The sequence below is a fragment of the Lygodium microphyllum genome, chromosome 6 (assembly GCF_053477565.2).
Source record: "Lygodium microphyllum isolate KBCC chromosome 6, Lygodium_microphyllum_v1.1.10, whole genome shotgun sequence".
In the NCBI taxonomy this organism is placed as follows: domain Eukaryota; kingdom Viridiplantae; phylum Streptophyta; class Polypodiopsida; order Schizaeales; family Lygodiaceae; genus Lygodium; species Lygodium microphyllum.
The window spans coordinates 144,194,693-144,218,204 of NC_141140.1; the positions used below are offsets into that span (position 1 = coordinate 144,194,693).

The following is a 23,512-nucleotide window of genomic DNA, read 5'->3' on the forward strand; positions in this document are numbered from 1 at the left end:
TATCGAGCTCCACTCGTGATGCGCCAGGGTGACCGTTGTGTATTCATGTAACTGACTTGTCAGTTGCAGACGCGGTTGGTACACCGCCCATGAATAATAGCTACATGATAGCTATCCTTATCTACTCTAGTTCGTGGCTTAGTTAGTATGCCACCTTAGTTAGTTGAGTTTGGTTTGAGACCCATATATAGGGTTCTTCTATTTCTTTGTACTTGAGTTCTTTTGGCTTACACAACTAAGAAGAGGAAAACTGTTTTCAGCCTCCACCCTTGTGTGTCTTCCCCCATTGTGCAAGCAAGAAAGCTTCAAGCGAGACTCCTTCCTTCTCTCCCACAATCTTGACAACTACTTTGCACAAAAATATCGGGGTTGAATCAAATTTATACTACACTTGGTTCAAGGAGAATGGGAAATGAGAGGGATGTGAAGCTCGACCTCTTTGCCTGTAAGGCATAGTCCCATTCTATTTCCCTAAAATAACATAAATCGGGACTCTAGCTCCATAGATTCTAGGTCACTGTTACCTCGCTGTCAATTCCTTTGAGAAAAGTTCCCAGCCAACCAGGACCACCCTTCCATAGGACGGACCTAGGGTCACATCCACCACACATTCCTTGGGTTGCTTTAGTTATCTAATTACTTACCACATTTAGTTTGATAAGCAAAAACAACTTCCTTAATTAACCAATTAATCAGTGGTTTCTTCACGTAACTTAAGCACTGACACAGAAAAACAATGTCAAACAAGTTCCTTTTTAACACTTGATCTTTATTTATCAGTCTTTGGAATACATCAAATAACCTGCCCAAAGGCTATCCCTGCAATCCTCAGGGATCGCTATTCCAAGTTCCGCCCACTGGCTAGTATGCGAGCCTTGAGATCCCATCTCGAGTCACGTCGGCCTCTTGTGCAGGATCCGAAGGCAAGGGATTTACGGCCAGAGCGTCCCCTGGCACCCAGGTGTCCTCCTACTCCAAGTAGCACCCACAGAGAGACCTCTCGTGGTGGGTTCCATCTACATACCCGGTGCGGCTAACAAGCCCCTTCGATAGGGTCAAGCAGACAGTCGGAGGTAACTGAGACTGCCTCTCCCTCCAAGCTTTTAACCTGAAGCATTAGTTGTTTTTCCTGAATTAGTTCCTTGAGCTAAGAAGTACAAACAGTGCACCTAAGAGTACAATCACGAGCATTTCAGTGGTCGTTTGTACGGCCAACTGCTAAGGTGTGATTCCTTCTCCCCGAATGCCTCCAGCATTCGATCCTGGATCAATCGCGACTTGGCAAGATCCCAAGGGTTTCGTAAGCTGAGTTGCTTGTTTACCCTTCTTTGCTTGGGTTAGAGTTTATACCCTGTTGACCCAAATTATCTCTACCTTAGGTTTCCTTAAATTATAGATAGTAAAGCATGGGCAACCTCGTCGCCCTAACTTCATTGGTCAATTGCTTTCTTGGCAATTCATTACTACCCTGCTTCACAAATCAGTCTTCAAGGAAGAGTGTTGAAGCAGGACGACTACTCAATTTCTAGGAATTCAGACTTGTAATTAGAACACTCACCAAACTTGGTCTAAGGTGTAGGGGTTCTATTCTATGATTTAGACACAAGAGCATATGACATTAAAGTTTGTTGCATGAGATAGGCGTCAATACTTAACTTGTGGGATTATATCTCCCATCAAACGGTATTTCTTGGTCAAGAATACCTTTGTTCAAGATATAGGGCTTGGGAGTCCTATTGACCCAATCCAAAACCCTAACCCTACTAGGTCGATAAACGTTTTGGCCCTAGACAACAGTATGTTATGGTCTCTAAAGGATGATGATAGATTGACTGGGGATGTGGTGGTTGGAAATGGGGTAGAAAAAAATATGGATGTTGCAATGGAGGAGAAATTGAATCATTTTTGTATGTTGCATCATGCATCTATGGAGACGTGGCTCGCTAAGTACGAGTAGGCCTCTCACTATCTTACAAATACAATATATCCAAATATAATTCAGGACTTGCTTCACAGTGTTACCTATCATAATATCCTCTATTAGTCCCTTTAGCATCCTTGTCACAATAGTTTGGGCCTTATTGAATGTGTAATAAAAAAATTTGGGTTGTATCTCTTAACTCCTCTGGAATAAATTTTAATAAGAGTACCTTGTTGGTTACTTTTGGTACATTATCCCATCTTTGAGCCACATGGAGGGTTCATTATAGCCTTTTGTATTTCCATGAATTTATTTGAATCCCCAAGTATTCCTCTATCAACATTTGAGTGAGTGTGATCTTTTCATATCTCTCAAACTATTGTGCACTTCCCATCATGTATATTAGCACGTTGGACTTGGTATGAGGGTCATAGTTTCCGATGGAGTACAAGCATGTTTATTAGGTGCATTGGTGTGCATATGGCTTGACATAGTCTACCAATCTACTTGTTATTAGTTCACTAGTTGACTAGTACCTATTGACAATGTTTTCAAGATGTGTAAAAATTCTGAATTTCAAGTGCCTCACTCTCCACGTGGTATTGAAGATTAAAATCTTGCTATTGCTAAGTAGTGAAGAACATAGCATACTCACCTTTACCTCTATACCAAAACTTTTCCATGATAGGAGGATGCCAATGCATTTGTCGCAAAAAGAACGATCAAGCTTCCTAGCTTTGAGCTATGTTGTAATTTGTGTGTGAAACTTAAATTATTTTTAAAAAATAATCCAAAAAATAATGATATTTTATTATTATTCACATAGCATGTGTAAATTTTTTCTTAAGGAATGATGTTTTATTATTATTCACAAAAATGATATCGTTTATTTATGTACAATTGGTCGAGATGATATTTTTGGGATCCACCAATCGTAAAAATTAAGTTTGTAGTTTAGTTTTATGAGTGCATCTAAGTCGAACAGTTAGATTCTAAGCACATAAATATATAAGGGGATGGCATAGAACAATGCATGGGGTTGTACTCCATTAAATTGATCGGCTATGTGCAAATCTTCCTCAATTAGGACCTTGTCGAGCAATAGATGGTGTTGCAACTTTGGGGCAAGCAAAGCTTGTGTGATTGAATGATGGACTTGAGGGACATGGTCTTACAATATGTAGAGTCATGATGAAGGGTACTTATAATGCTACATTTTTCAAAAGTAATCATGAGGTGACTGCCTATACTTGGGATCTCAACCCTAATCATATACTATTTTTAAAAGAAACAACATGAAGAGTTGTATCTCTATTGCAATTGTTGAATCTCTATTGCAACTGTCATCATGTGTAGGTAGGGATCAATCGAGATTCAACATGTTTACAACTACTTTCTTAGAAACTTTGAGAGTTGCTCTTGTGCAAGAATGCTTTTCCTAGTATAGGTACTTGTTTTTTCTTCCAAGTGGGATCCCAATTAGAGACAAGTCTAACTGTGTTGTCATAAGTGAGACCCAGGTTGATAATTGTGAAGACCTTGGCAAAGGTTTGAAACATCAAGTCAAGTTGGAGATAACATTATATGTTAATGAGTTTGGCTTACTTGACTATATCCTCCACCATCTTTTAGATATGGAGACAATTAAGTTTCATTTTAAGGCTAGCAAGAGGTAGAGTCTTGGTTTCATTGACCAGGAAGAGAGGTATATTTGGAACCTCTTGTGTATTCAAGGTATCTAGGTTTTGGATTGGCATTTTACTCTCAGCCTGATCTATTTAGTGGTTAGTTCCAATGAAGTTAAGGTAGTGATAGGGTTGTCAAGCAATGTGGACCTAGGTTGCATTTATATGCCCAAATTATGTTAAAATGCTTTTATATGTACGTTTATATCCTACATAGTATCCTAGTTTTCATATTTTCACTAATCTTTTGTACGAAATAATTATTCATACAAAATAATCTTTCATATGAAAGATATTCTTCCCTATATACATAGAAGCTTCCACAAATGATAATGTATTCTTACAAAAGAATTGAATGATTATAACTTCAACTCTACAACACCACAATTCTCAATAGAACTAGTAAGTCTACTTCTATATGATAGAATTTTAATTAATTATTTTTATAAATAAATAAATAAACATAAATAATTGATAGCTAAATTTAATAAATAACAAATAATATAATGACAATCTGATGCAAAGTTTCTAGGCTAAGTGGGACAACTCAGTTCATTCCTCCAAAGGACTTCGACTCCAAAATGAAGTTGAAAAGAGCCAAAGGACAATTGTAATGGGACTGTACCTTCCATGCAAAAATGCAAAGTACCTCAAAACAAATCGTTTAAGGCAAACAAATTTACGAAAGATTTGGCTAAAGGAAGCTCAAAGATAGGCGCCATGCACCAAGACTAGACATTTAGTGTGAAAAGGCAAGCTACTCCATTGTCTAAGGCAAGAAAATCAATCCAAGATCTCACTAAGACGAGCCCTCAAAGAGGTGCCATGCACCAAGACCACACCTTTTGTGTGAAGAGACAAGCTGCATCAACCAATTGGTTCAATTTCAAGGTGAGTAAGAAGAATCCAATGAATAGTCCAAGAAGTACTTGACTGGGGATGTAGGCAAAGAAACACCACAAATGACCCATGAAATCTAAGTCCCCATGTACATGGCAAAGATAAAGGAAGGATCTATACAAGGAGCAACCCAGTGAACTTCTTCTCTCAAGGAGTGGTGCAATATGGCAATTACTTCACTACATCTTGACCCCAACAACATAACCACTTAGGACTACATGTACAAAGCTTAGCATATAGAACTCATAAGAATCCAATACAAGTTAGAATAGGACCTTGAAGCCTCCACTCTTCAAATTTACTTGAGTCAAGGATGAACTAGAATGATAATGAATAAAAGAAAAGATTCTAGATGGGTACATATTTATTAGCTTTTTAAGAGGAAAAGTTGTGTTAATACCCCAAAGTTGTAGAGTGCCAAACATTGACCAACTTGATAGAATGAGCTATGTTAACATCTTGGATTGAGTCAAAGAAAATTATCTTACATTGTTGTAAACAACAATCCATCATGTGATCATGAGTGTAAGGTTGTCTCCCCGTCTTCCCCACTTTGGGGCTTTATAGGTATGCTTTTGAATTAGATCCAAATGCACCTATACGAAGCTAGTAGTGTATGCAAGCAATGCATCCTACAAGCATCTCCATGTTGTACCTCTCTATTGAATAATATAGGGATTCTATTGATACATTCTATGTCCCTTTTCACTTTGTCATTATTGTGCCCACTTTCAAGTTTTCACATGAAGTCTCATGAAGGTGCAAAAAACCCTCCCCCCCCCTCCCCTCCTCTCTCTCTCTCTCTCTCTCTCTCTCTCTCTCTCTCTCTCTCTCTCTCTCTCTCTCTCTCTCTCTTTGTGTGCATATGTGTGTGTATGTTTGTGAGTTCTTGTCGTTAACCCTTTCTTCTCCATCGCTCCCATTATTGTCCTCCCACTCTCACCCTCCCTTTCTCAACATAGTTAGACATGCATATGTGTACACACAGACACACACATATCTGCATACACTTGCATGCACATATGCACACAAATCGCTAACTAAAGTCATGCATCTCATGTTACCACAAATAATGCTACTGCGTGGCTCCCTGCCATGGTGAGCTCCCACTCACACAACCTTCTTTTTTGTAGGCATGGCATTCTCCATCGTCAATAGAGCATCATTAGAGTGGTTGCTCTCTTTATCCCCACAAGAGCACCCCCCCCCCCCCCTCTCAACCCCCTATCAATCACCCTTTCACACTCCTTGTAAACAAGAAGCCATAAACCACAAATCCACCCCTTACAAGCACATTCTCATCCCCATGCCCCCCCCCCCCCCCCCCATTTGATATCCAATGGCCTAATGATGTTATTTATAAACCTTGATTATTGTGCATCTTTCCATATGCACTCAAGACACATCAAATTTTAATCATGAACCACCACCACATTGATATATGGCCACAAGCTAATACATATTCAGTTGATAACTAATGAGTTGATCGCCACAATTGCACCCACATTCATGTTCTACACACCTTAAGTTGTAACAATTGACTTGTTATAATTGCACACTCCATTCATCAAACATCACTACACATTTGATCAATATATTTTGCATTTAGAGACCAACCTATGAGTATATCAACTAGCACGCTTATGTTTTTTAAGTCAATGCAAAATGCTCTAAAATGAATTGTAAATATCAACTAAACAAGGAACCGACATTAGTAATTGGCTAATTATTCAAGAGAAACCAATCAATCCATATACTTATAAATTGGACATCACAAACCTCTTCATCCTTATCATTACTCTAATGCATATCAATGGCACTTCCTTAAGTCCCTATTATTCTCCACTTATCAGTTATTGTTAATAGTCGTTTGATTGGGTGTATCGATTGTGGTTGGGTACGATATGATTGAATATTTTTCTTTATTGAGAGCACAAGATTATATATCAAATCAACTATTTTTGAGGAGGAAAGAAAATCCAAACCCTCAAATCCTTTGTATATCCTTCTATTCCTCAATGATTATGATTTGATGCTTAAAAATTCTTTCATGAATGACTTCGCACACCAATTTTTCCTAAATACTAAAAAGTAGAAAGCTTTTCAAAGCTCGGAGGTTATTGGTTTGAGTTGTGTATGTGTTCAAGGTTGCTTCATGGATTAAGGAAGATATTGAAAGATAGCTACTTATCTAGAAATGTTCCATTTTCAACCCTTGTTTTCAAGCATAACACACAAATTCTTTTGCTAAGCATAGAGATATGTTGACTATTTAATATGATTGATAAATGTGCATGTTCTCTTGATTTAGATATCGAAAGTGCTTTGCGAGTTTACAAAGTGCACCAAATAGTATGTGTTTCAACCACTATGGACATGCTTATGTAGACATCTTGGAGTGTTGAGTGCTTCAATATGTTTATCTATTGTAATTTGAGCTTATTTTGCCATTGTTGATTTTACCTTTTTATTGATTAGTTTTGTTTGGATTTTGATAGCCTTTATTACTTTTGAGAGCTTTTGATCAAATTTGGTTTGTGATGAATGAATGTGTTAAGGCTTTGGTATGTTTGATATGGTTTTCAAATTGATTTTGTAGCTTTGTTACGCTCTAATACATATTGATAAACTTTGGTGAGCTTCTACGATCTTTTGAAAGGCCTTTGTATGTCATTATGTGATTTATATGGTTGTGTAGCTCAAGAGTGCTTTGTGCTTTGGAAAAGGTGGTTTTAGTATCTTCTCTAACCAACTAGCTTAAAGTGAGAGTTGCTTAAGGTGCAAGTAAAGGTTAAAGTGACACTAAGGATATGAAAAGAAAATGTAGCGATTATGATCTCTCTTCATTCTAAAAGATATCTTTTGGTGGTGTGTCCAGGATCAAAGTGAGAGTTCTTCATTATTCTATTGCACAATTAATATATCATTGATTAGAGAGTGATTAGAACAATGTTTGGCTACCACGCAATATGTAGATTTGAGAAATTTTATGATAGTAAATATAAAAACACTGCAACACCATAAAAGATAATTCTTTTGTTGACATGGATTCATTCTCTCTCTCTTTGATTTTGGTGAAAACATTGTCAAAAAAATGATAAGTTACTTGATAACAAAGATTTATGTGAGACTTGAAATTAAGCTATTGATATTGTCTTGCATGGTCCCTATTATTTGTCCTTTTTCCTTGGTTTTGTATAACAAAAGAGATGAAAATATTGCTTCTTGGTGTTCACAAATAGGTTTTCTTACAACAATTACTCATTTCCTTGGTGTTCTTTAGAGAGTTTGAGTGTTTTGCAATTTGAGACTGCATTCAATCTCCATACTCACTAAATTTGACTTACGAATAAATAGGAACAAAAATAAGCGAAGTGACCTCGATCTACTCAAGGGGTATCAAACAACAATATTGGAGGGTTTGAAAATGCAAGTATGATGGTGTGCCTTAAGGTAGGTTCAACTCCTTTTATTTACCACAACATATGCTAGAAGAGAATATGGACAAAGGGAAGATCAAGAAAAGATGAGAAAGAAAGTGTAAGTAATGAATCCCTAACAATAGCTTAAAATAGATGTACAAGAGCCTAATAGCCAACCATTATATCAAAGCCTAGCCGGAGCTTACCATGGCTTTGATACCATGTTTTTAAACATGGATTGTGAGCTCAACTAGGCTATGGTGAATTATAAATGACAAAATACAAATATGATTGCTACTAGCCACCAATGAAGTACATAACTCAACTAATTAGCTCAGCAATGTTGAAGAGGTGAAGCATGATACAAAAGTTTGACAAATATTGATGGACCCTGTGGAAACTTGTACGTGCTTATAGCTCTTTGGATGGTCTCTTTCCTTTTGTGCTAATGGGTTTGCCTCCTTTCTTCTCACGCACTCTCTTATACCCTTGATTTCCAACGTAACTATCATACTCTCTTCACGTGCTATGCCTATTCCAAGACCTTCAATGGGGTGAAGGAGCACATGCTAAAGTAAAATGAATAACCACTGAGGACGTGTACACGTGAGATAAGCGGATGCATGGATGTATGTATGCACAACACAATGAATCTCTCACAAATCCACTCGTGCAAGCATCTTAGACAACCCAACTTAATATGCACTCACTTTTGGATTGACATAGAGTGGGTACAAATAATTGTGTATGAGGAACACACCTGCTCACGTGCGCGCACGTGCACATGCACACGAATGGAGCAATTTCTTTCAGATTTTCACACCATCACACCATTTCTATGATTGTGAACTATTTTCTACAATTAACATCCATAATTCAGCTGGTTGGTCTACTGTAATAAGCACAAGCACTTCACATTGAGCAGGCCCTTAATGCATACTTTCCCTGAACAAAATGAAGAAAGCCTGCTTACAATGTAAAGTTGTGGAACTCCTTTCCCCCTCATGAACAAAAGGAACCATGATTACCTCAAATATTGAAAGCAGAAAAATTTTACACATGACACAGGTTAATACAATCAATAAAAAGTTTGTCCAACAGGGTTGCAAATTGCTACAACAGGATTAGGGTAAGGGATCCAATATAGGACCATCTAATGGCCCACTCTTCAGTCTTCAATTTCTGAGATAATCACCATTCACGTTATACTGGCCTATGCAAAGGGGTCATGGTTGCATCCGTTCATAGCACAGACAGTCTGTATGGTACCGTACCATACATATTAGTACATCTTTGTATGAAAGAACAGGGCCTTTTTTGCCCAAATTAATATCGTATCATCTTTAGTCCAAAACAACAAGTTTTTTTTAAAAAAAATATTCTAATCTATTGTACTGTGCTTGTAAAATCTTAAGGTAGCAATTTTAGTACCGTATTTGATCGTACTGTACAGTATCATGCCTTTCATACTTGTGCAGGAGAGATTTGTGGATGGAAGGTGCACAGCTTTCATCAGAAAAGACTTTGGGTCTGTGACAGCTGCAGCCTCTGCCATCGAAGGGGGCATTGCAATGTCTTAGCATTCATGGGTGAGAGACTTTGAAGCATGAGGCAAATAAGCTTACTCTGCCCTTTTCTGTACTCACTGAACGCCTTAGGATTGCCATCTGCTAACAAAAAGAAATGTGTGCGCTAAGTAGGGAAGATGTAGATCAAGCACAAATGAGTACATTGGACCTGAAGTTCTCCATTAGCAAAAGCCATAGTAAAGTTACAAAACTTTATTCTCCCTGCAGCTGCTCTGTATTCTCAGTGTCTCTCCAATCTTTAAGACCTGACTGACATCGGTTGGCATAATTACCTTGGGCTTTCTCATAGAGCTCCCGAAGTAACCTACTCCAAAGGATGGCGTCGCGTATGCAGCAACCAACTCGATCGAACTCATTTTCCATCCAGTTTCCTTCTTCTGTTCATGCATAATGTTGATTCTTACAATCTCTCACATTTGTAATAACTCTTAATGCTTACAGAGCTACTGCAGAGTTAAAGAAGTAATTTAATTTTCCTTTCAGATGCTACAACAATAAACAAGCAGAGTGGGAAACTGAATGAATAATCATCAAATACCTTTGAGGCACCATTGACTTTTACAAATAGTACTCCACCAGAAGCTTCCACACTTGAGCTCTGCTCATGGTCCAGAGTTTTAGCTAGAATCTCTCTGCATGCATCTTCTGGCTCCTGTGATCTGTTGAGCAAAACCTTTAAACTGTGACCGACCTGATAATGCTAATAAGCCGAGATTCTATTGAATAACCTTAAGCCAGGAAGACCAGTGAAATTTAAGAACAGAGGTTCATTTGAGTGTACGTAGGTAGAATTGTTAGCACATATGGATGATCTTCAAATGAGATTTTAGCCTTCACAACCCCACAAAGGAATGAACATAAGATACATGTATATACTTGTGGACCCACATATGCCCATGACCAGGAGATCACAGAAGCTCTCTGCAAAGTAGATTAAAGGTGTTTAAATGCCCATGACCAGGAGATCACAGAAGCTCTCTGCAAAGTAGATTAAAGGTGTTTAAATGCAGTTTGATTGTTTGTCAGTGTCTAGGCAAGAGTGCCCATTCTATCTATGTGGAACTCCATTTATGTTATGAAGCTTAACTGTAGATATCAGAGCCTCATGGGTCAAAAGGTTGAATAGATGATATCAGACTCTCCTGAAAAGCCAACTGAGTACATGACTAAAAGAAGAAATCTGTGGAGAGAAATCATCAAAGATAGTGGTTTTACAAATATAACAAGCAAGAGATGTAGTGGAAGCTACACCAGAACTGGCAAGGAGATTGACTGCACTAAGGTGGTGATGGCTGAGAGGGAGATCTCAAGAGGAGGATGAAAAACATAACAATGAACAGCCATGCAGACCTGTGCATGAGAGAGAGGCAGAAAAGGAAACAGCCTGCCCACAAGCTGGAAAGAGCTATGGTTGAAAACTGGGTGGAGATGGCAAGGAGAGAGGAAGGCAATAGTCTTGTAGAGAGCAGGGGCAACATTTTTGTAGAAGTGGCAGTGTATTATTTTGAAGTAACTAATGCTGATTTTGGAATCAAGCCATGTATATCAGCATCACCCTCTAAGCACAATGTCATTGAAATAACGGCCATAAGCTACAGTTGCAACCTTTTTCTGATGACAAATCCAGCTTTATAATCATGTCACTGGTTCTTTTTCTTCTCACATATTTATTGCCTTCAATATTCCATCATAACATTCTAAATTCCTTTGACCCTCAAATCAGCTTGCCATAGATTGAGCATTATTGTCAAGACAGATCAATATTCTGTTTAAAACCACAGCATGGTTGATGTGAACCTGGCTACAATGCCTGTACCGAGGACTTTCAGAACCTTGTAAACACTGGAATTTCTGCTAGCAGTTGACTAGTTTGCAAATTTGAAAATTTGTCTATTGGCTCCATAAATCTTAGTTCCCGGTAAGTATGTTTTTATTACATGACATACCTAACAAGTCAAAATTGCTGAACATCGTTCTCATGATTCTGATATTCATATTATGTAAGTTTACCTTAATGATTGATTGTTAACTAATGTCAATTTTGTTGAAGAGAGATAGATATGTGAATGGTACCAAAACAGGCAACAGAGATGCTTTGTAAGAAAGCATTAGTTAAGCATATGGAGAACAGAACACTTGGAATATGGCCCTTGCCTGGAAACTGCTGAGCAACACTCAAAAGCAATCAATCCTTTCATAAGATGCTCACCCGAACCTGTGACACAACAACCCACAGCACATTGACATGTTCCTTGTTGCAGGGAAGCCCAACATCCAGAACCATAGGTAGCCGCAATACCTATACGACCTTTCACCTACATTCAAGTCAAACCGAAAAGAACCAGAAATGTGAATTACAAATATGTAGAAACAATACCGATTCCGATGAAACTTTCACATCAATCATTACCCTTTTCCTAGCTAATCAACACATGTACCTACTTCTAAACCTTTGGAGAAAGGTTTTGCAAAGCAGGAAATGTTGTTGGATCCATAGAAACTTCAGAATATACAAGGATTCATTAATTACACTTTTGGTGAGCTTACTTTCATTGCTATGCCTCCACTTGATGTCCCAACAGCAATATTTCCGTAAGAATCCACACAAATTGCTCCCACTGTATCCATAATTGCTCCCTCACCATATTTCCTTTCCAACAAAGAGGAATAGCTCCCATCCACAAAATGTTTTGAATCCTTGTCACTCATGGTTACCTAAAGAGATTAAACACACATTGTTGGTTCAATATCAAATTTAAGATCTCCTTACTGTGCAAACAGATCTAAAGTTTTTTATCTACTCTTTAATCTCAGGTTGACTGCTAAAGTGAGTTCCTTATCAGGTTGTTGAATAGGGTTTCTAAAGACTGGTCATCCACTATTCAATTCTTTATTCCTAGTAAGGTTCCTATATCTTTTTTATAGAAGATGGCATGTGTAATAAGGGAAGTTTCTATAAAACAATGCTCAATTCATGATGGATGCAAGGAGCTCTAACACCTTTTGTTGGGCCTTCTCCAAACCCCACATTGGCAAAGTCAACATCAGGAACTTCATTCACTTTGAAGAAGATAGCAGCAAAAGTAGGGTGAAGGTCACCTAGGATGTTATTATTCAGCCAAGATTCAGAGCTGGGCTTGGGATCATTGACCAAGATTGCTAGAGTACGGCTGTGCTAGTAAGCTCATTTTAAGAAGCTTTCCAGGCAAGGAGCCCTGAAAGAAGCTACTGCTTTGGATGTCAGAAGAGGTTAAACACAGTTGTGTGGTCCTTGGCAACCTAGCATGAAATGAACTTTCTACCCAGCCATGCTAGAGATATGGGGAGGATTTTTGAGTCACTTTATTTCCCCATGCCTTTTTCAGATCACAAACTACACTCTATGACAAGACAAATAAGCTTTCTACCCAATCACGCTTTATTAGGGCCTGGAAATTCATTTCCCCATGCCTTTTTCAGATCACAAACTACACTCTATGACAAGACAAAGATCGCACATCTCTTCAGCGATTCTCCTTCACAAACCTCTCTCCAATGATTCAGAGGTAGAGGTTACAAGGTCTCAAAGGAGGCCAGCTGATGATCCAATCTATACAAGAAAGAGAGAGGACATGTACATTCAGCAATAGCCAAAGGGAGATACAGGTCCTTTCCATTTGCAGTATAAGACAATGGCAAGGGAAGAGCTAGACTTGACAATATATGCATACTAATGTGAAATGGGGAATGGGAATGGGAACGAGACCCTCACAACAGTGGGAAGGCTAGAGTCAAGGAATGGGAATGGAAGAACAACATATTATATATGTATGAATATGTTTAAATGCCAATACAAGAATAAATAAGTAAACATATAGTACAAAAAGAGGTAAACCCTTTCTCTTTGCTGGTACCCACCACTGTGAGAAGAATGTCTCCTCTGGTTAAGAGCCTACTCCTGAGAGGTCTTTCTATCGGTCCTTTGGGGTACCACCTCCCTAAGGCTCTACATCATGTCTTTGGCACCTCTCATGCCATGGGGCCTCTGTTTGTGTGATTAAGTTGGGAGCTCAAGAAAGGCAAACTCCCCTACACTAGAAGCAATCGGCCAAGAGAATCTCCCTCAAGATAAGCGCATCTTCTCTTCAATGGTGTGGCCTCTCTCGGTTCTAAATAGTTGGTTACAGAGAGAAGGCTAAAACTGGCCTAGGTCATCCAAAGTGCAATAAACCACAAGTAAGCAAACACTCAATTCAGCAAAAAGGTAAATTCAGTAAATTAAATCCACACACCACTGGAACTAGAATGCTCTTGCATCACATGTGACACCATTGGCCCCAAAGCTTGGCACCCCCTTTGATACTTGTTTAGATTACTGAAGAATATTCTAAATTAGTTAGAATAGACTGGATTTTTAGCAATTTCTCGCAACATGACTGAACCACACATGCTCAGTGACTTTGTCACCTTCATAGTTGTTCGCCTACCAACTCTTGACTTTTCAAGCATCCACCTGAAGACTTCATCCTGTCAAACCCTAGAAATGATAGCTAGCGATTAAGCTGAAATTTGTGAGCACTCGTTTAGATATCTATCCAACACAGTCCCCATCAATCCCTACACTTGCCCCCCAAAAGAAAATGCAATTCTATTAATAACACTTCAGAGAAAATCCCCTTCAGATAAAACACAAAGTACAAAGAACCTTGTAGAGAGTAGCTAAGTACAACACAAATACAACAGTTGTGAGAACAAAAAATCTAGAAGGCTATAATGCCAAACCATCTTAGGGATTTTATGAAAAAAGATGCTTGAGTACCGGATCCGTAAGAAGGCATCTCTCCTTCTCATCCCCTTAAAGATGCCATGCATCCTCTCCCATCTCCCATAGAATGTGGATGTCTTTGTCCTAATCCTCAAAAGAGTCTCCACTGTGGATGCATCTTGAAGGTCTATAGCATGGCTACAATTCGTGATCCAATTAAATTTTCCAAAGAAATGGGTCAGAGGTGTAGTGGCTCTCTCTCCAGCTCACAACCAAGTTCTCATTGGTGGTCCTACAGGTGACAGATTCAGCATTCAGAGGTTGGTAAAATAGGGATACCTCCATGCACTTCTTTTCTTATTTATTGTAGAGGCCATGAGCTCTTTCCTAAGCGATAAGAGATATATACATCTGAGGCATCAAGCTTCCCATTGCAGAGTTTGAGTTGTTGGATGTAGTGTTTGTAGATAATATAGCTGTTTACCAGGATGGGGGTGAGGAGAATTTTAAGGCCTTTGTAGCTGCAATGGAGGTTTATTGGAAAGCTTCAGGAGCTCTTACTAATTGGCACAAATACTATGAATTTTTGGTATGTAACACTCAATAGCTAGACTGCAAGTCACATGACAATTTCGCTGGGGTTCCCAACAGCAGTTTAGTGAGATACTTAGGCTGTCATATGGGCATTGATATTACTCCAGAGCAGCGATTGGCACACTTATCACTAAGAAATTAGGCTCTCATATGGGCATTTATATGGAATTTCATTTGGTCAAGTGGAGGTCCTAGCCCCGCGAGGCCTAAGATAGCCTAGGATGTCATCATTCAGCCCAAATCTAGTGATCAATGACCCAAATAGTCAGAATAGACACATTGGCAGTGAGATTCTCAGTGTGGGGAGCCTCCTTCCAAGTGAGAAGCCATGGAAGAAGTCATTGCTATGGAGATTAGAGACAATTTCTCTTGCTCATAATGTCCATGGCCGCCTAGCATACATCCGATATTTAAGCACATCTGGGCTACAAGGCTTGGGAATAGTTTTCAGGTCAGATTTCCTGCATCTATTATATGGGCATGGAGATCAATATCTGCATGACTTCACCAGATTGACCTAGCCACTCTTGAAAAGAAGTTGAGGCAATCACTTCTCTTCAACCAGCTACTCACGACAAAGAGAGACCACACCATTAGTGGGAGGACCTGCCTATCTTGGGGGGAGGTTCTCTTCAAAGGTAGCTTTTACAATGGCCGAGTGATTTGTCTTCTTAAGCTATTAACTCAAGTACAAAGACAGAGACTTCAAGACATCATGGAGGCTAGAGCCATGATGGATAGCATCAAGGGGTAGTATCCCCTGAGTGGAGGACTAATACAGATACCTCATAGAGATGGATTCGGCCATTCACCAAAAAAAATATCCTTCTTGCAGTGATAGCCACTAGCAAAGAAAGCCTTTACTTTCTTAGTACAAGTGGATGGCAGACGCAGGAGAGAGGGTTTGGATCAATCAGAGTTCACATGATGCTCTCAACACAATATTAGAGTTGTGGCTCACTTAATAGGACTTTGGCACATAGACTCTTATCCTCACACTTGCATGGTACATGGCTAGAGACATTAGGCATAAAGGAGAAAGCCCATTTAGAGAATACAACGGAACCTTGGGAAGTGGATATGGAGAGATCCGTTTCTAGAGACACCTTGAGATGTGCCCTTCTTTGGATATACCACTAGGCTAGGGAGGAGGATACATATGAGCAAGATCAGAGTGGTGCCAACCGCAACTCAACATTGGGCCGCCCAATGTTTATCACAGCCTTTCCTTGTAGACTTCTAGAGAAGATTGGCAAATAATTTTAGACCGATAACAATTTCACTCTTTCTTTGGTTACTAGCACACATGAGTTTAGAAATTAGTACATGGCTCAGTATGGTAGAGACCTTGTCCCTTGTGCTAGACGTCAAGAGCTTCTAGAGACATAAAGGCACTACATATGGGATTACCAAAGGGCTAAGGTGTTTTCGATAAGAACCTTTTGGATGATATTTCATGGCACTATTGAAAACATAAGCATATGAGGATGTAAAAGGGTGTCATGCCTACCTTGTCTTGGGGTAGCTTGTGAGCAAGATTGTCGTGCCAAATTTCTCATAGACAATGTGAACCTAGGAACATTGTCACAAATGGGAGCTCGTAATTAGCATCATTTTTAGGTACATATGGACAACCAGATGTAGTCTTGTTATTGATTTTTGGACATATCTATTGCAGAGACTCTCTCCAAGATTTGGACATAGGTTATGCATACTCCCCATGGCACTCATCTTGTAGGTAGCAAGCTTTGGCATGGAGCCCAACCGTCACATCGCGCTGCTGTCCCCCCGCCCCGACTACGCGCCATCCGATTGGTCGCCCGTCCGATCGCGCCATCCGTTTCGTCTTGCCCGCTGTCCGACGGTCGCGCCATCCGACTGATCGTGGCCACTGTTCGACTGTCCTGCACGCTGTCCGACTGATCGTGGCCGTCCCAACACTGCTCGCGCCAGGTCCCTTGGTGCCCAAAGTCGTGGCAGCGCAAGCATGCAATGCTTGCGCTGCCACGACTTTGGGCATCACACAACAGTTTGTACACGGTTTGGAGCCAAGGCGGCGCCCACAGGTCCGCAGGTGGACGCTGACGGTTTCACAAGGGTCCAGAGGCGACAGAGAGGGAGACGGCAAGGGGGGGCGCAGCCAGCCCCTTAAGCCCAGCCTCATTAGCAAGGTGATGGCAGACGAGTGCCCCTCTTTCGGCAGAGCACCCCACAAAACCCCCCCCCCCCTGCCCGGCCCACCCGGCAGGACTGATCCCCCCCATTTTCTCCACATGAGCCACAAATTGCCTCGCCGGAGCTCCCACAGGCCCCTCACCCACACACCCCCCCCCCCCCCCCCAACATCCCATCCCCCCGCCCCTCTCTCCACTGACCATGGCCCACAGCCCCCCCTGGGCTACCACCCCCTCCCCACACCCACCATGCATCTCTAGCCATCCCACCATAGCGCGATCCAATCCACCCCCATCACCCCCCCTACCAAGTACTCCCCCTGATCCGCACCCAGGTCAGGTGAGCCCCCCCAAACCCACTCCCCCTCCTCCCACAGGAGGTGATGAGCCACACACACCTACCTCCTTTGCACACTAGTAGTCCCCCCCCCCCCCCTGTCCGCACAGCCACCAACTCATCTGCCCCTGTCACCTGCTATACTTTCCCGAGACATGCACAACTGTTGCCACAAGAGTTTTTTCGCAGTGGCCCATGGTCTTACCTGCGAGTTGCAGAGCGCGGACCCACTACCTCTAGAGGTGGGGATCTTCGTGGTTCGTAAGTCAAGGAGGAGCAAGGTCCACCGGTCCACCTACTAGCACCACCGGATGGACCAAACTACGCTTTCTTTTTTCAGTCATCCTTCTCAGAGGAGTGGGCGACTACACAGATTGAGGAGGAATTGAAGAGTCAGGTGGCAGATCACATCTCCCAGTGGATGGGAGATGAAGGACTAGCACTGTTCGCACAACAATGGCCAGGCTGCATGATGGACATTAACTAGTGGGCTGGCACAGACGTCCCGCATTTGAGCATTATCTTTCGACCCCCCTCACAGTGGGGAGCACCGAGGGATGTGATTGCGTGGCCCCCGGCACAGGCGGCCCGCTTCTACCAGTGTACAAAGTCGCGGTTCTCAGCATGGCTAATAGATGCATTGATAGTACCACCTAAAGCATCTATCACCCCTATGGTCCGGCCGAGGGCCACCATAGGGGACTGGAGCTCACCATCTAGACCGGCGGCAAAACGTACCTGCATGCTTCGCAATCTCTCTTCCTCATCTGCAGCTTCCACACCGAATAGATGCATGTTCCGTCAGTCACAGGTTTCCCCATGAGCCTACACCTTGCATCCTGGAATGTGAACAGTCTCCACTACAGTGGGGCGCGTGGCTCGAGAAAGTTGATTGTCCAGCAGGAGCTACAACCTGCGCTCGCTGGACGGATAGACATCTTGCTACTGTAGGAGCACAAGTTCATCCTCGTCCAGGCTCAGCAGGTTGGGAAGGTACTGCAGGGCAGCTCGCATACTTATTGGGAGCAAGCCATAGGTGCCCACGGCAGGAGCGGAGGCGTATGCACATCTATTGGTCCGAGTCTCACCACCTGTGTACGAGACCACGGGACCATAGTGGCAGGAAGGGCTCTATGGATCAGACTGGATATTGGGGACTCGTATGTTGGAGTCCTCAATGTCTATGCCCCTACGGAGGTTAGGGCACGCAACAGGTCGGGGTGGAAATTGTAGATGGACTCCTAGAGGTGGACTCCTGGATTGTTGGAGGAGATTTCAACAATCTGGAGGCTTTGGAGGACCAGCAAGGCAGGGGAAGAAACTACCAGGGTATGGCTGGGGAGGAGCACGAGGCATGGGAGGTCTTTTTGCTTGCAATCGGAGCACGAGATGCCTGGAAAGACCCTGCCTTCCACAGGAGGGAGAGATCGTTGGACTTTTCTTGGGGATACAAGCGGCTAGGCGGAGCCTTGCTGGAGCGGTTGGAAAGGTTTTATGTGGGAGAGTGGGGAGGTTCTCGTGGAGGCCAGATTGAGCAGTTGGCAGGTACCACACTATCCGATCACTGCTCGGTTCTCCTGGCACTTGATCCCCCAGCATCCGCCCTAGATACACGATCCTGTCGGATCCCTGGCTCGATCTACAGGAGGGAGGAGGTTTCAAGACAGATAGAGCAGATCTGGACGAGAGAGTGGGAGAGGAGGGACAGGATAGTAGAGGAGGTTGCAGAGGTCCTAGCCGAGTCAAGCAGAATTTGCCAAGAGGCAGCCCTACAGGCCAGGCAGCAGTGCTAGGAGGAGGAGAGAGCACTCCGGCAGGATCTGGCAGCTACGCAGAGATTGTTGCAGGAGGCACCAGGGGACCCCATCCTCCACGCACAGGAGGTGTGCGCGCGTGCAGCCATTGCTGGCCTAGAGGACAGGCGCTCAGAGTTCTCTTTCCGCAATTCAACAGCCTTTTGGGCGCGGAAGGGAGACACGATGTGCAAGGAGTTCTTCCAGGTGCACCAGCCCCGCACCGCGGGAGAGCAGATACGCAGCCTTAGGGATCAGTATGGGAGGACCCGTTCTAGCCCTGATGAGGTGATGGAGATTGCCACCGACTATTACACGCGCCTCTTCCAGCAGGAGACAGCTTCAATTAGAGGAAAGAGATGCAGACAACAGGTATGGGATCACATCCCGTCCCTCGTCACAGAGGAGACAGGACACACCCTCCTAGTCCCCTTCACAGAGAAGGAACTAGAGGAGGCTTTCCATACACAGGATGGGCAAAAATGCTCGGGGGAGGATGGCCTCCCTAAGGCCTTCTTCACTACATATTGGGAGGTGGTGAAGGATCCCCTACTGAGGGCTTTCCAGGAGATATTCACCTCAAGATAGATGCCAGGGAGGCTCTTGGCAGGCCTTATCAGTCTCCTCCCCAAAGGGGGAGACCGGTTGGAGCTATCCCAGTGGAGACCGATCACCTGATTGTCAGTGGCCTATAAGGCTCTGGAAAAGATAATTGGTAGATGATTACGCCATGTGCTTCCAGACATCATTCATGACACACAGACAGGCTTTGTCCAGGATAGGAGCATCCTAGACAATGTATTTACATTCTTTGAGGCGACAGAGTGAGCTCAGCACAATGGCCAAAGACTGGCAGTAATACTATTGGACTTCGAGAAAGCCTACGACAGGGTGGACTGGGATTTCCTAGAGGGTACCATGGTGAAGTTAGGATTTCCCCACGCTTGGATTCGCGGGGTCTCCGGCTTGTACAGATCAGCCACCAACAGGGTTCTCATAGGCGGAAGGCGAGGGGAGGAGGTCCGGATGGAGAGATCCGTCCGACAGGGCTGCCCCCTGGCCCCATACCTGTTCCTATTCTTCGCAGAGGCGATGTCCCACTTCCTCAAGTCACGTGTGAGTGGACTACGCAGCCTCCGACTTCCAGTGAGAGAGGAGACTAAGTTGTTAGACTCAGAGTACGCAGATGACACAGGACTCTACATAGAGGACGATGAGGTAATGCTGGAAAGAATGAGGCTGGCTCTTGAGGTGTTCTGTGTTGCAGCGGGTGCGAAAATCAACTGGCGAAAGTCGGTTGGTTTCCTCACAGACCCGAAATCCAGCACGGAGTGGGGAGTCCACTTGGGATTTAGATGGGTGAGCAGACAACAGACCGTCCAATACCTAGGGTTCCACGTGGGACTTGATATCACTCCTACCCAATAGTTTCTTCCTGTTCTAGAGTCTATTAGGAGGAAACTGACCTACTAGAGCACGGCTCGCCTCTCACTAGCCGGTCGAGCCCTGGTGGTTAACCAGGTCCTCCTAGCGACGGCCTGGTACACCGCCTCGTGTTGGTGTTTCTCCTCATCGTGCGTAGGGCAACTTCGCCGCCTGGTGCGGAATTTCCTTTGGTCCAGGTCTAATGGGTCTAGAGACTCCAGGGCCAAGGTGGCGTGGGTGACCATCATATGACATCGATCAGAGGGAGGGCTTGGGATCATAGACCCAGAATATTAGAGTAGGGCCCTCTTGGGCAAGTTAGTTGTCCGCGGTCTCACACCAGGTGGGCAAACCTGGAAGGTCTTACTGCAAGAGGGCCTTCAGGACTGTAAACCGAGGCTTGGCGGGGAGTGGAGGCCGTCCCTGAGATGGATCTTCACTTCAGCCCAGATTACCCCGCCCAGATCACCTTTCTTGCGGAGCCTACTCCGCGTGTGGCAGGGCCTCCGTAAGGCCCTAATCCAGAGCCCCCCCGGGCTGCCAGGAGGAAATAGACCGTCAGCCAGTGATCTGGAACCTCCAGGTCAAAGATAGGGAAGGCGCACAGTTAGGTGAGCGCCCCCACATCCAATGGGCTAGGTGGGAGGCCGGTCCGGCCCGGCTCGTTCCATCAGGACATGCCGAGAGGTGTACAGGATGGCAGACAAGGAGGTGCTACAGCGAGTATCAGGGTGCACGAGAGGAGTGGAGTTGAGGAGAAGAGAGATAGACGAAGCAATACCTCCGGAGTGGCTTGCCCCCCCAATACGAGAACCGATAGAGGCCGGGGAGGTATGGGCAGCTAGGTTCTCTCCAGCAAGCATCCCTCTTCAGGTGGCAAGTAGAGTGGGTGGCGCCCCCCAGGGACCCTTCTTTACCGTTCAGGAGGGGGGACGTCTGGCCCTTGAGAGAGGGCAATAGGATAAGGGGATTGCCACCCTTTCATGGAGGAGGATTTGGGTGGTGGGTCTTCAGGGGAAGACTTGGCGACTGGACCCCTATGTCTTCTGGATGGAGCTTAAGGAGTGGCGACTTTGGATCTGGGAGGGTAGACCACTTGATGAGCTTGAGTGGGACCCAGGAGAGTGGCTATGGCCGGTTCTGCGGTTGCAAAAAAGCCACCCAGGCTCCCAGAATACACTGCCAGGATTGGCAGACATGTACTAATGCACGAGGATATGGACTGGGCGTCGTCACGCAGCAGGCACTGGGCAGAGCACAGCATCACGGAGCCCTTCCGACGGACCTTCTGGCACCGCCTATGGGATAGCTAGAGGCCGAGGAGGGTGTCGTATTTTTTATGGCTGGTGGCACATGGAGGTTTGGCGGTGGGAAGCTGGCTTACCCAGATGCAGAAGGAGGGAGGTTGTAAGCGCTGCACACAGCAGCCTCTAGAAACCCCAAAGCACTGCCTTTGGTCTTATGAGGAGGCGCAATTTGTGTGGAGAGGAGCATGTCGTATCCTTCGACGTATAGCCCCCAGCCTTGGGTGTATTTCATGGGGAGCTTTCTGTTGGCAGGCAGTTAGCCAGGGCCGTCACCTTCTGTATGAGGCCGGGATGCAAGATACGATTTTCATGATCGAGGCAGGGTCATGCGCAGTGGTTGGTCTGGAGGCTTTACCCATCCACCAAGAACTAGAGCCCAAAGCAGACCGCTCAAAGATATGGGAGATCATAGGGAGTCTCTTACTGGATAGCATATCTGGAAAGCGCGATGCCAGGTGGCTTTCGGCGGAGAGAGACTTTCAGCACTTGCGACCTTAGCAAAGCTATGGACCTCCATCATTCACTCCCTCTGCGGCCGATGGGAGCAGGTGCAGGGTGAGTCTAGGGCTCGTCAGGAGCTCCGTGGTCACTTCATGCGTACCTGGGGCGGCCAAGGCCTATTCTTTGTGATGCAGGTAGGCAGTCCCGTTTGGCGATATACCCCTCCCCCATGGCTCCTTACCCCCATCCCCCCTAGACCGCCTTCAGAGGCTTGTATACATGTAGTTGTGACTTTGCATCAGCTCCAGTTTATCCTGTTGAGCACGAGCACTCTGTTATAATCAGTTTTTTTAGTAATATAACCAGCCACATTTTACTTGCAAAAAAAAAAAAAAAAAGCATACTCTCCGTGGGAGATGGGAGAGCATGTAGGATAGTTGGAAGACTATGAGAGATGTTTTTCTCAGTAAATAGGATTTTGGCACTTTCCTTTTCCAAACCCACATGGTCTGGCATTATAGGCTTGCCAACTACTTATTCATTCAAGCCTTGTGTGTAATGTGTCCATTTGTATCTTCAGGACACGTCTTAGCAGTCCATCAGAAAGGATGTCTAGAAAGCTCCGCTCGGTACTCCCATGGAATGTTACGGAGTTTGCGATCTAGGGCTTTCCGCGTCTGCCACGTAGCGGAAGTATTCCGGTCGTTCCACTTAGGATCGACCTGAATTAGGGTTTTCCTTATTGGTCATTTCCTAACAGCAACTAGAGTCGGACCCAAGTGAACTACTTTACGCAAAAACGTCAGGTCCAACGCGGATTCACGCTACACTTGGTTCAAGCAGAATGGGAAACGAGAGGGATACGAAGCTCAACCTCTTTGCCATAAGGTATAGTCCCATTCCGTTCCCCTAAAACAGCGTAAATCGGGATCAATTATTACTCTAGGTCAACGCTTTTGTTGTTCATATTCTTTGACGATCTTGCTGCTATCCATCGTGATTTTTGAGAAAAGTTCCCGGCCAACTGGAACCACCCATCCGTAGGACGGACCTATGGCCACATCCACCGCACTTTCCTCAAGTTGTTTTAGTTATCTAATTACCTAACACATTAAGTTGAACATGTAACAATCAGTTTCTTTAATTAGCCCGTTAGGCACTGATTCTTTCACGTAATCAT

The 23,512-nt window shown here is 43.8% G+C and overlaps 1 protein-coding gene across 7 annotated transcripts in view; it reads right to left on the reverse strand.

The window, feature by feature from the left end:
* Window positions 1-8,993: 8,993 nt before the first annotated feature.
* LOC148035237 (N-terminal nucleophile aminohydrolases (Ntn hydrolases) superfamily protein) overlaps window positions 8,994-23,512 on the reverse strand; it is a 131,659-nt gene continuing 117,140 nt past the window's right edge. Inside the window, exons 7-13 of one of the 7 annotated variants that reach the window (XR_015691170.1) lie at window positions 12,065-12,232; window positions 11,672-11,832; window positions 10,056-10,176; window positions 9,790-9,894; window positions 9,554-9,598; window positions 9,360-9,476; window positions 8,994-9,186 (exon numbers count right to left, since the gene is read on the reverse strand). Coding sequence is in view for 5 of the 7 variants with exons in the window: in XM_087680198.1 (XP_087536324.1) it covers window positions 9,512-9,598; window positions 9,790-9,894; window positions 10,056-10,176; window positions 11,672-11,832; window positions 12,065-12,232 (642 nt within the window). In the remaining 2 variants the exon portion in view is untranslated. Of the gene's footprint in view, window positions 9,599-9,789; window positions 9,895-10,055; window positions 10,177-11,671; window positions 11,833-12,064; window positions 12,233-23,512 lie in introns of all 7 variants that reach the window. The other 6 variants (XR_015691169.1, XM_087680201.1, XM_087680200.1 and 3 more) reach the window with 6 other exon arrangements.